Source organism: Prionailurus viverrinus, chromosome F1 (assembly GCF_022837055.1).
Source record: "Prionailurus viverrinus isolate Anna chromosome F1, UM_Priviv_1.0, whole genome shotgun sequence".
Taxonomy (NCBI): domain Eukaryota; kingdom Metazoa; phylum Chordata; class Mammalia; order Carnivora; family Felidae; genus Prionailurus; species Prionailurus viverrinus.
The window spans coordinates 32595661-32609081 of NC_062577.1; the positions used below are offsets into that span (position 1 = coordinate 32595661).

General features: G+C 41.2%; 1 protein-coding gene across 8 annotated transcripts in view; it reads right to left on the reverse strand.

The window, feature by feature from the left end:
• The window catches only part of LOC125155672 (membrane cofactor protein-like), a 36167-nt gene extending 22974 nt beyond the window's left edge, over positions 1-13193 (reverse strand). For 4 of the 8 annotated variants that reach the window (XM_047841165.1, XM_047841164.1, XM_047841169.1 and 1 more), the window contains exons 1-3: positions 12941-13193; positions 5133-5315; positions 4715-4817 (exon numbers count right to left, since the gene is read on the reverse strand). In XM_047841165.1, coding sequence (XP_047697121.1) covers positions 4715-4817; positions 5133-5315; positions 12941-13058 — 404 coding nt within the window. In that variant the 5' untranslated portion in view covers positions 13059-13193. The remainder of the gene's footprint in view (positions 1-4714; positions 4818-5132; positions 5316-12940) is intronic. The other 4 variants (XM_047841170.1, XM_047841167.1, XM_047841168.1 and 1 more) reach the window with 1 other exon arrangement.
• Between the last annotated feature and the right edge of the window lie 228 nt (positions 13194-13421).

Here is a 13421-nt window from a genome sequence, read left to right on the forward strand (position 1 = left end):
TAAAATGTATTAGGAGATTATTCTGGAACAATGGCAAGGTGGTAAGCACCAGGAATCTGTCTCTTGATCTAGAAGACAACTGCACTCTTAGGATCTATGTGATGTAAATATTTTAGAACTAGGGAGTCTGCTGATGGTTTACAACTTCCCAGGAAAGACTTGGACAGGTAAACTGCATTGATTTCAGTCAATTTCATCTCAGCAGAGTGTCAGGTACCCATCCTCCACCCCCCAGCAGGCAGCTATGCATGCGTTCTTGGAGCAGCTTAGAAGCAGTTGGGAGATCCAGGGTGGGCAAAAAAAGACTCTGTCCTCCAAATAGCGGGGATCTGTGCTCTTATCACTGAACTCTGCTTCTGATCACAGAGAAGCAGTGAGGCAGGCAGTTACTGTTGTCACACCTGCCCCTAACTCTTGTAAGCCCCCTTCTACCAGCCTGAAGTGACTTCTAGGGGACTAAACATCCAGTGCCCTCTGCTCCTCATTTCATGTTTCATTTTTCTCCTCTCAGGAGCCAGACATTAAAGACTAGAACACTGAAAGACAATTGCATGTGTGGGAAAAAGTAAAAGTGAATGTGCATGCCCAGAGAAAGGCTAGAAAAAACTGAAAAGACCTTCAGTTTACATGTCAGGCTGATCCTTCGCATGGAGACAGCCTACAAGAATAACATAAAATGGCAAACCCTAGGGAAAGAGGAGAATCTGATTTCCAGAGTTAGCACATTAGTAGATTCAAATGTACAGTTCAACAAAAGTTACAAGGTATGCAAAGAAAGAGGAAAGTCTGGTCCATTCAAAGGAAAATATACATTAACAGAAATTAACAGAACTAGACAAAGACTTTAAAATAAAAGTCTTAAAGATGCTCAAAGAATTAAAGGAAGAAATGTAGAAAGTCAAGAAAACAATGTGTGAAGAAAATGGAAACATCTACTGGAGATAGAAAACCTACAACAAAACCAAAATGAAATTCTGGAGTTGAAAAGCATAATAACTACAATGAAAAATTCACTAGGGAATTGAATACAGATTTGAACATGCAGAAGAAAGAATTGGTGAAGAGAGGGCAATGGAAATTATGGAGTCTGAGGAGCAGAAAGAGAAAAGATTGAAGAAAAGTAGACAACCACAGGTACTTAGGTGACACCAATATGCTAGCCAACATACATGCTGTAAGACAATCAGAAGAAGATAGAAAGGGCACAGAGAATATCTGAAGAAATAATGGTTGGAAACTTCCCAATTTTGATGAAAGTTGTGAATATAAACATCTAAAATGCTCAACAAACTCCAAGTAAGAAGAATGCATAGAGACCCACACTAGAAAGCATAAGAAACTTTCAAAAGACAAAGACAAAGACAGAGAATCTTGAAAGCTGGGAGAAAGAAGTGAATTATCGCCTAGGAGGGATCCTAAATAAGATTATCAACAGATTTCACATCAGGACTTAGAGGTCAGAAGATAGTGGATGGACTGAAAGCTCAAAGGGCTAAAAGAAAAAGAACTGGCAATCAAAATTCCTCTATCCAGTAAAACTGTCCTTCAAAAGTGAGGGAGAAATAAAGACTTCCCCAGAAAAAAAAATCTGAGGGAGTTTGTGACCAACGGTTTCTGACTACAATTTCGCTTGTAGGAAATGTCCAAGGGAGTCTACGAGGTGAAATGAATGGACACTAAAAAGTAACTTGAAGCTGTATGGATAAAGATCTCAATAAAGTAAATACCTGGGCAACATTAAAAGCTAGTATTATTGTAACAATGGTTTGTAAGTAAAATTTTTGTTTTCTATATGATTTAAGACACCAATCTTTTAGAAGAAAATAAGTTATTAGTGCAGAAGCTAGTATTACAATTATTAGTGTAGAGATCAGTGCGGCATCAGCAACCAAAAGGGTGGGGATGAAGCTGTAAATGAGCAGTTTTTGTAATTTATTGAAGCTAACCTGGTGTAAATTCAAACTGGAGTGCTAAGAATGTAGGATGTTAACTGTAGTCCCCATGGTAACTATAAACAAAATAGCTGTAGAATATACACAAAAGGAAATGAGAGAGGAATTTAAACATTTCACTGTAAAAATAAACTAAACAAAAAATTAAACAGTAATACAGGAAATGAGGGACATAAAAAGGTATAAGGCATATAGAAAAAAATAGCACAATTTCAGAGGTGCCTCTTGCCAGTAATTACTTTAAATGTAAACGGATTAAATTCTCCAATCAAAAGACAGCGATCAGCAGAATGGATGAAAACACATGCATGATCCAGGGGGACCTGGGTGGCTCAGTCAGTTGAGCATCTGACTCTTGATTTTGTGTCAGGTCATGATCTCAGAATTTATAGGATCAAACTGTGTTGGGCTGTGTGCTGACAACACATAGCCTGCTTAGGATTCTCTCTCCTTCTCTGACCCTCCCCAACTCAATTCTTTCTTTCTGTCAAAATAAACTAAACCCAAACCTAGCAGAAGGGAGTATTAAAGATTAGAGAGGAGATAAATAAAATAGAGGAGAAAAACCAAAAGTTGGTTCTTTGTAAAGATCAACTGAATTCACAAACCTTAGTTAGATGGACTAAGAGAGAGAGAAGACTCAATTTATTGAAATCGGAAATGCAAGTGGGAACATTACTATCGATTCTACAGAAATATAAAATATAATAAAAGAGTTCTATTAACAGTTTTGCACCAACAAGTTGGATAACCTGGATAAAATGGACAAATTCCTAGAAACACAAAGGCTACCAAAACTAAACCATGAAGAAACAGAAATTACAACTACTTACTCACCTATAACTAGTAAGGAGATTGAATCAGTAATCGAAAGTCTCTCAATAAAGAAAAACCCCAGACCTGATGGTTTCATGGGTGAATTCCACTAAACATTTAAAGAACTAATACTTATCCTTCTCAAACTTCTCCAAAAAATTTAAGAGGAGGGAAATCTTCCTAATTCATTCAATGAAACCAGCATCAACATGATACCAAAAGACACTACAAGCAAATAAAGCTACAGACCAATACTTCTTATGAACCATGATGCAAAAAATCATCAAAAAATACTAACCAACAGGGGCGCCTGGGTGGCGCAGTCGGTTAAGCGTCCGACTTCAGCCAGGTCACGATCTCGTGGTCCGTGAGTTCGAGCCCCGCCTCAGGCTCTGGCCGGATGGCTCGGAGCCTGGAGCCTGTTTCCGATTCTGTGTCTCCCTCTCTCTCTGCCCCTCCCCCGTTCATGCTCTGTCTCTCTCTGTCCCAAAAATAAATAAATGTTGAAAAAAAAATTAAAAAAAAAAAAATACTAACTAACAAAATTCAGTAGCATATTACATACGATGAACAAGCAAAATTTATTCCTGGGATGCAAGGATGGTTCAACATATGAAAAATGACCAATGTCATATGCCACATCAGCAGAATGGACAAAAACCACACAATTATCTCAATTGATGCAGAAAAAGCATTTGACAAAATTGAACACTCTTTCATGGTAAATATATTCAATGAACTAGGAAGACAAGAAAACTATCTTAAGATAATAAAGGCCATTCATGAAAAACCCACAGCAAATATTATACTCAATGGTGAAAAGCTGAAAGGTATTCCTCTAAGATTAAAAACAAGTCAAGGATGCCTGTTTTTACCATTTCTATTCAACATAGTACTGGAAGTTCTAGCCATAGCAATTAGGCAAGAAAAAGAAATAAAAGACATCCAAACTGGAAACGAAGAAGTAAAATTATCAGTTTGTAGACAATGTGATCTTATCTATAGAAAATCATAAAGATTCCACCAGAACAAAACAAGTGTTAGTAGCACTAATAAATGAATTCAGCAAAGTAGCAGGATAAAAGACAATATAAAAAAAAAAATCAGATGCATTTTCATATTGTATTCCGTTTACCTTCTAAATGAACATTTTTCATAAATGTCCAGTATCCCCAATATAGACTACTGAAAGAACCCTATAGAACAAAGGCTGTTAATCTTTTTAAAAAAAATTTTTTATGTTTATTTTTGAAAAAGAGAGAGAAAGACACAGTGTGAGTGAGGGAGGGGCCGATAGAGAGGGAGACACAGAATCCAAAGCTGGCTCCAGGCCCTGAGCTGTAGTCACAGAGTCTGATGTGGGGCTTGAACTCATGAGCCTTGAGATCATGACCTGAGCTGAAGTCAGATGCTTAACCAACCAAGCCACTCAGATGCCTCAAAGGCTGTTATTCTTAAGTGCTCAATACCTCTTTTTGAGATACTTAACCTTTGTAACAATCACAAAATTCTAACTAACAGATCTGGATCAACATAACGGTTCAGGTTAACCAGGTGAATTTTGGTCTGCTCTCAATATAAGAATATCTTCAGTTGGCAATTTGGTCTTTCATTTCTATAAGCCCAACTTCAACTGAGAGTTGGCCATTTTAAATAGGGTGCACTTTATTGTAAAAAATGAAGTCACCATTGTTAATGCTCACAATAGATCTATAGTAGATATGGTAAATATTATAGAATTTTGTTTTTCTTCATTTAAATTTCTTTCTACTAATTACACATCTTTTCAGTTTCCATAAAAAGCCTGAGCCTTGTTAGGCGGTAAGTACGACTTGTCAATAGGAGGAAAATGCAATCAACTTTATGGGAACGCTTATGAAGAGAAGCAAAACAAAAATGGAATTAGGAATATTTACCTTATTTCCTCTAAGGAACAATTTACTTACCCCTCATTACAAGCATAGTGAACCTGTGATCCAAAGAGAAAACTTCCATTTACGCTGACCATATGGCCATTTACGGGATCTCCTGGATGCTGACATGATTTTTCTAAAAGAAAATTTTCAAATTTGTTGTTTCATGTCAATTTCAAAATACTTGAATTAAAATAAAAATTCTGCATTGCTTATCTGAATTCATGAGAGTATTTTCTATTTTTGACTATTATAAAGCCAAACTTAAGATTCACATTTAACCAGATAACCAATTGCCAAGAAAAAGATTCCTTGGGGATTTTTCGAGGACTGAAAAACTACTATTTAAAACCTACATTCACATGAGAAAACAATCACTGCACTAGTGGAATATGCAATCTCAAATGTGTGAAATCTCTAGAGCAATAAAAAAAAAAATCTGTACACTTACTTGTACAAGCCTCCTGGAGAGGTGTCCATGTGTTATTAGGGTAACAAACAGAAGATACGGGAAGAAGAGGTATAATACGCTTGTATCCTGGGCGACACTGAAATTGTACATTTTCCCCAGGAGTATAACTGGATTTAACAACAGTTGGCCTCATAGAGTTGTACTGCGGAGGGTCACAGGCATCTAGGGATAAGAGAATGAGAACATGAAAATGAAGTATTTTCTCTCTGTCACCAACCAGGGACTGTGGTCTCCCAGCAGGAATGTAATACGGAATAGAAGGAAAAATCCAAGATTTTAAATGAGTCTTCCATTCCTTTACCAAAGTTGTGATAGCAGTCAAGGATGTGCCTTGCTCATTTTAAATAAAAATAATATCCTACTAGGTTTGGGGAATAGGATGAATTTTCTTTCAACAATACCTTGAAGACACAAAATCACTGGTTTTTGTCTTAACGATATATGTAAAAAAGCATCCTTCCCCATCTTTTTCTAAATTCATTTCAAAACTCGCCTCTCCTCAGGGTGCCTGGGTAGCTCAGTCAGTTAAGGGTGCAACTCTTGGTTTCAGCTCGGGTCATGATCTCACGGTTTTGTGAGATCGGGCCCTGAGCCCGCTTGGGAGTCGATCTCTCCCTCTCTTTCTGCCCCTCCTCAACTCACACTGTCTCTTTCAAAAATGAAAAAAAAAAAAAAAAAAAAAACCCAAACTATGAATAATTGCCCTTCCTCTAAGAAGCCTTCTATAGTATATGTAGCACTCTGAATACTCTTCCATAGCCTGAAACAAACTAAAATAACTTGTCACTTCAGGCTTAGTTTCCTCTCAGAAGGCAAATTCCTAGAGGTAAGGGATCATATGTCTTCTTTTTCTATTACTGTACCCAGTGGGTGCTTACGAAATGCTATAGTAACAAGTGATTATTAAATAAGCGTAACGTATTTCATAGATCAAAATAAATATTCACTAAAGTCTTTCAAAATACAAGACTTCATTTCTTGTTTCATATTAGTGAACTGGGCATTTTATAAGTGAATAAATACCATTTAAATATCAAAATTTACTATTCTGAAATCCTTTTTTTAAGTTTATTTATTTACGTAATCTCTACACTTAATGTGGGGCTCAAACTCATGACCCCAAGATCAAGAGTCGCAGGCTTTTCTGACTGAGCCAGCCAGGCACCACTCAAAATTGACTACTCTCAATAGCATTACATGAAAAATATGTTGCTTTGGGGGACATTATTTTAAGTATGATTTCATCTTCCTCCACTGATCAATGGATCACACATTCTTTCAGAAGCTCCCTGAATGCAGCTGTCTGGGCTGTTTATCCAATATACACCTCCAGGAGTGCTACGATACTGCTATGCTTTTAGAATTTTGAGGGGGTGAAGGGAGGGGTTTTTTTCCCCTCCCTAGAATAGTGTCATTTCTACTTCAGCAATTCCTCTTCCCTTTCAATTAACCATGAGCTTGAAAACCAAACAGATCTGTCAGAACAATTATGTAAAACAACACGATGGAGACACATCCAGTAAAGTCCTAAAGGGCTCAAAGAACATGGAGGCCTCTCCTGTAAGGGTGAGGACCTAAGGACAAAGGAGACAGATGTACTTTGATCCCTGAGGAAACTTTTCTTTCTTACTCCCTGGATCTCCGTCTTACTTCAGATTAAGAGACTGGTCAAGAGAACTCTACTCAAGTGAAATATTACTCTCCTTTTACACCATAGTCCTAAATTCTAAAATTGTATCTATAAACACCGTCCAACATTTCCTTTACATCATGTCCTCAAATCCGCCTACTGGCAATATGTTTTCCACATTACCACTCTGCTGACCAAGATATGTGAATGTTCCTCAATCAACTGTCCAAATCAGAACAAAAGCAAAAAGCAAACAAAAAGTCATAGCAATTAAAAGCATTAAAAAGAGGATTAATAAAGAGATGAATTTTATTAATAACATGACATTTACATTAAAATGAATACCCTGAGTCATTTTATAATAGGGGGGAAAAAAGCTAGAAATGCTAATATAATTCCATTCTAGATACAAATGCACCACGTCATTAGAAATCCTGGAACCACCAAGAAATAAATCAAGTAACAGCATTCCTCTGATTAAATTATGCAAGTATTCCTTGTTTTATGCATTCAACTTCAGTAACTATATTGAAACCAAATAAGCATTTTAGAATTCCAAATATGACTTTCATATATAGTGACCTGTATGGAAAAAGAAATGTCAATTGGATGATTTATCCATTCAACTAATTTGAAGTATTTCTTCCTCCTAACACGTATAATTATAAGACATGCTTTCAAAAACATGCAAAGTTGACAACTTGGTTTGCAAGCTTTATACACTATAATAACTGAGTCCAATATTACACTGTTTTACAATAGTTTCTTCTCTTGCTCGGAACAATGATTTTTTTTTTTTTTTTTCTTTTTTAACCCTCTGGCTACCCTTTGTTCTCTGCTTGATTGGATAATGTGATATTCCTGATGGCTTGCTCTAGGAATTCGTGTTACTTCATTCTGCAGATCCCTCAGGGTGAATATGTATACTCCCATGACCTTATTATCACTGAGAGGCATTGCCTCCCGCATCCTGGTCCCCATCCTCAATCTCTAGCCAGGGTGCCAAATGTATATATCCAATTGCCCACCCACATGCTCCACTTGGAAATGTCACGCTATCTCCGATAACATTTTGAAGCCAAAGTGTGGTCTCTTGATTCTTTTCATACTTACACATGCCCAGCAAACAAAATAGATGGGTTTTAAAATTTCAATTCCTGTATAATTAACATACAGTGTTATTAGTTTTCAGGTGTACAATACAGTGATTCAACAACTCTATACATTACACAGTGATCATCACGATAAACATACTCTTTATCCCCTTCACCTATTTCATTCATCTCCCCACCCACCTACCCTCTAATAACCACCAGTTTCTTCTCTATATTTATGAGTCTCTTTTTTAGTTTATCTTTTTTGTTGTTCATTTGTTTGGTTTCTTAAATTCAATGTATGAGTGAAATCGTAGAGTATTTGTCTTTCACTGACTTATTTCACTTAGCATTATACCCTCTTGCTGCAAATAGCAAAATTCCATTCTTTTTCATAACTAAGTAACGGTCCATTGTATATAGCTTCTTTATCCATTCATCTATCAACTCACCCTTCGGTTGCTTCCGTATCTGGGCTATTGTAAGTTAATGCTGCAATAAACATAGGGATGCATGTCTCTTACCAAATTAGTGTTTTCACATTCTTTGGGTAAATACCTAGTAGTGGAATTATGAATCATACAGTAATTGTATTCTTAATCTTCTATGTTTTCCACAGTGGCTGCACCAGTCTGAATTCCCACCAAGAGTGGACGAGGAGGACTTTTTACCCACAACCTTGTATTTTGGATTTTGGCCATTCTGACAAGTGTGAGGTGGGATCTCATTGTGGTTTTGTTTTGCTTTCTCTGATGACTGGTGATGTTGAGCACCTTTTCATGTGTCTCTTGGCCATTTGTCTGTCTTCTTATAGAAATAGAAATGTCTGTTCATGCCTTCTATTTTTCATTAGAGTATTTGGGGTTTTTTGTTCTTGAGTTAAATATAGATGGTCTTCAAAACAGAAATTCCTGTTCCTTCTCTTTTATTCTGCCTTTCCTTTGAGTTCAGATCACCATCATTTCTATCTACATTGCTACTAGCATTTATGAATAGGCCTCCTTACCTACCACCCACCTTTCAGCCAGGCAGCCTGGTTCCACTACCAACACTTCTTCCCACCACATTCGTCTGAAACCCTCCCGCGCTTACACCAACAATCTACAACGTGGTCCTCAAGAAATGATCTTCTACTGAGTCTAGAGAAATTAAAGGAACTCTGGTTTAGACTTGCCATGTGCCAAGTCAAACAAAAGGGCTCAAGGTGCCCTAAAAGGACAGATGCTAACATCATGTCTGAATTTTAATGATGGTGATTGTTCATTCTTGACTATCCTGTTGCTGTCACAGTGATCTGCTCTGTGATCCAGTCCTCTGCCTTCCTCTCGCCTCTGTGTCTTCCTGCTGCCACACCGGGTAGCCCCACAGTCCATGGATGCCCTAAGCCATGTCACATCGCTAAGCCTCTGATCACACCATTCCCTCTGCTCTGAACACCCTTCCTACCTGCTCACCCGCAAGCCCTGTTCAACTCTCGTCTCCTTACACTGAATCCACTCAACTGTTCCTCCGGCAAGCGTTTTCCACTTCCCTGGGGAGGCAGGGCCCCTTCCCCTTCCCTTGCACCGTCCTTTGCATGGACCTCTCAAGTCACTATCACATGTTTTTGTGTTTAACAGTTCCCATGGCTGGCTCCATTCATCCATGCAGCCACAACACCAAGCACAGCATGTCCCTCAGAGTAGCGAGGCAAAACAACATGGCACTCAAAGGACCACTGGTGTCAAACAGAACACCATGGGGAAGAATACGTTGTCATGCATCTGACATTGAAACTAACCATCTTTAAGCTTTAAGCACTGGAGAAAGATCTGGCCATGTCATTTCTTCTGTTGCCTATCTCCTAGTATTCTGTAACCTAGCAACTGACCAGGAGGACTGTCCTCTGGGTATTACAATACGTAGAGTAAAGAAACTAAGAAACTAGCATGTAAGCACTTACAGATCTTGGCTTCTTTAATTAGAGAGAAAGAAAAGACCTAACGACATGACCCACAACAGGAGATAGTGGGTTTTGTACAAAACCAGCAGACCCTTTGGGGAAGAATGAGACTGGTCCCGAAACTGGACAAATGTTCCCTTCTGCCATCTCGTGCAGCTGGCAACTAACTCCCTCTGAGGTGGTGAGCTTCCGGGCACAACATTGTCTGCCTACACACCTTCTCCTGAGAGGATGAGAGGCATCAAAACTGAACTGTGTACGCCCTTCCCACTGTTTCCCTGCCCAACATAATGAAGGCTCATCTGTACTTTCCCTAATTTCATACCTGTCCTGATTTTACCTTTAAAAAAAATGTATTTTTTAATCTTTATTTTTGAGAGACAGAGCGCAAATAGGGGAGGGGCAGAAAGTCAGGGAGACACAGAATCTGAAGCAGGCTCCAGGCTCTGAGCCATCAGCACAGAGCCCGACACAGGACTCAAACTCACGAATCGTAAGATCATGACCTGAGCTGAAGTCGGACACTCAACTGACTGGGCCACCCAGGCACCCCATGATTTTACCTTTGAACCTTACACTTGGCCTTGATTTCCCTTTTCTTCGTTTTTAAGTTTTATTCCCTTCCATGTTGCACTCTGTTCATTTCAGTTGTCTCTTTCCTCTATTCCAAATGACATTCAGAGTCTCCTTCCCCTTTTAGCTATAAGGCTAATCTAACCTTGATCCTTTTTAAAAACTTCTTTTTCTTTTCTTTTTACCACCACTGGCCCCTCTCCACTCCACTCCCCCCACACAGAAATGAACTGTTTGATGATCAGTATCAAGCAAGACTATTGTGAGCACTGCAGACTCTACATAAACAGTGGAAGACAGAGCCCCTCTGACAGGCGCCCCTGCCTTAGCTTAGGCACCACGGATAGGCCATCCTAAGCACGATGCTTTAAAGAACCTTCCTCCGGTACTGTAAGCCTCACCTGAATCCTTTATTTCATTTTCTGGTACTTAATGTGTATACAAGAGTGTTGATGCTGACGCAGAAAATGGGCATCTGGAACCACAAGTGTGACAAGACAGAGGAGCTCTCTGCATTCTACTGGGGAGAGCAGAAGACACAGGTTTGCAAGGGTGACTCCCAGTCGGGGGATTTGAGGTGGAGTGTGTGGGTCCGCCTGAGACAGGGTGGTCAGAGAGGGGCCTTCCGAGGGGGCAACATCTCAGCTGAGTGTGAAGGACAAGAAGGAGCCTTAGGCACAAGGGGCCGGGGGTGGATACTCCAAGTCTAAGGGAATACCAAGTGCAGAAGCCCCACAGTGGCAGAGCATGGCCTGTTTAAAGAGAAAACTGTTCCTGCCTCCAGTTAAATGCTGTCAGGGACTCAAGCTCCTTTCCTCCAGAGCAATTCTGCGCTACAACACATTTATTAGTAGTATGCTTGGTGTCTGCCACTCCCAATAGATTTTAGCAACTATGTCTTGACGGCCACTGTGTGCATGGCACTTGGGGGCCTCACAGTGAGTAATGCAGTCTCTGCTTATATCGATGTGACTGCAACCAGATCAATAGTGAAATCAGGATCATGCAAATGGGGCAGTTTTGTGAGTGCTCACCACTCACCAGTGTATCCTGAGGACCAGCACAGAACCTGGCACACAGAAGACAAATATTTGGTGAATGAATGCTACTAAGGAAAGAATGCAGCATACATAACGTATACCTAATAGGCTCCTAGAAATAACTTGGGCAGAGAAACACAGGTGCAGATATAGACAGAATGAAATATACTAAAGTGCTGAAAATGGTTGTTGCTTGAATGTTAAGTGCTAAACAACGAGCACTCTTTTTTAACACACGTGCACACACACACACACACACACACACACACAACACATATATTATAAGCACTCATTCCTATTCAGTGAAACATTACACAAATTTAACGGACAGGCCTTCAGCTTCTGTTAATGCGTGCAAGAGAAAACCACACTGACATTTTTTATCATGTTATTTCTTAGGATACTCATTTATCAGTAAGCTACCAATCTTTTTGATTCATTCAGTGGGCACCTGGATGGTTCAGTCAGTTCAGCCTCCAACTCCTGACTTTGGCTCAGGTCATGATCTCATGGTTGGTGAGTTGGAGCCCTGCATCTGACCCCACACAGCGGGGCGCCTGCTTGGGATTCTCTCTCCCTGCCTCTGCTCTTCTTCTGCTTGAGAGCGCAGGCTCTCTCACTCTCTCTCTCAAAATAAATAAAATTAAATTAAAAAAAAAAATTCCCTCAAATATGACCCACCCTAATGAAAAGAAGGAAATGGCCAAAAAGCCATTAGGTAATGGAATTGGGTAATATCTATTGGATGGGAACAGGAAGATGATTCTATGTCCCAAAAAAAAAAAAAAAAGAACAGCATTCGACCAACACCAATACGATCTTGGACAACAAGGAGACTGTTGTCTTTCGGTACAAAAAGCAAGGTGTGGCCTTCCCAAACTCTAAGCCCCAGGGACCCACAGCATTTTTGCACTCAGAGGCTCTGAGTCAAGCTTGCACACACACGAGGGCTTCTCAGCCCCCGTGTAAACCAAGCAGAGAGCTTCCTTACCCAACACTCGACACCATAGGCCTGGTCACTTCCGTAAAGCACACACCCGGTAACACCCAGCCTGGGGTCCCCTAGCCCGGCACAAATTATACCCTCTTCCCAAGGCAGCACCCCTCCAAGAAACACAGGGCAAATATCCCCACAGGCACAGCGCGGATCCTAGCAACAGCTGCACGCACTGAACACGAAGACCAAACCTTCACCCTGAACTCCAGGTCCGCAAGTGCTCAGGCCCGGAAGCACACTGCAAGCTATCGCTGGGGTCAGGGATCCGCCCTGGGAAAACACCCGCCGCACCCATCGCCCGCAAGACTTACTCCAACGCCTCACAAGTCTTCACCTCCGGCAACCCAGAATCCCCGACCGATAGGTGCTCGCACAGCACGTCCAGGGGCACCCCCGGCCCGCGCCTGCTCCCGACCCACCAAAGAAAGCTCCGGGGCCCTGGGTCCGGTCGGCCCGCTCGCAGACCCGCTCCGGCTCGACACTTGAGCGCACACCCGATCCAGGCTCTTACCGGAGGGCATGGGTAGCAGTAGCACTGGGGCCACCAAAAGGATTACAAAGCAGGACAGTGAAGAGCGCCTCTCGGGGAGGCCGGGATCTGCGTGGAACAGCGCGCAAGACGCCATCATCTTCCGGGAGACCAGCGGGAACCGGGAGCTCGCCGGGCAAAGACCTTCCCGAGTCCGGGTACCAGACGCAACAATCCCCCTCCTACGCAGGTGTCAGGCTCCCAGGCGCAGGGGCGTGGCCTGAGGAAGTGAGTGGAAGTGACGGAGTTGGGCGGGCGTGAGAGGACTTCCGGACTGGGCGGGGTTAGCCAGCAGCTGGAAGCGGGACCTCCCTGGCGGCCTGCGGGACTCGGCTGGCTCAGGATGAGAAAGGGATCCGGAAGGGTGGAAAGGAAAGGAGGGCTAGGGAGTCATCTTTGTCCCTTTTCCGGAGCGGAACGCCGCTTTGAGGGAAAAGCGCCTCGCCCTGAAAATACAAACCCA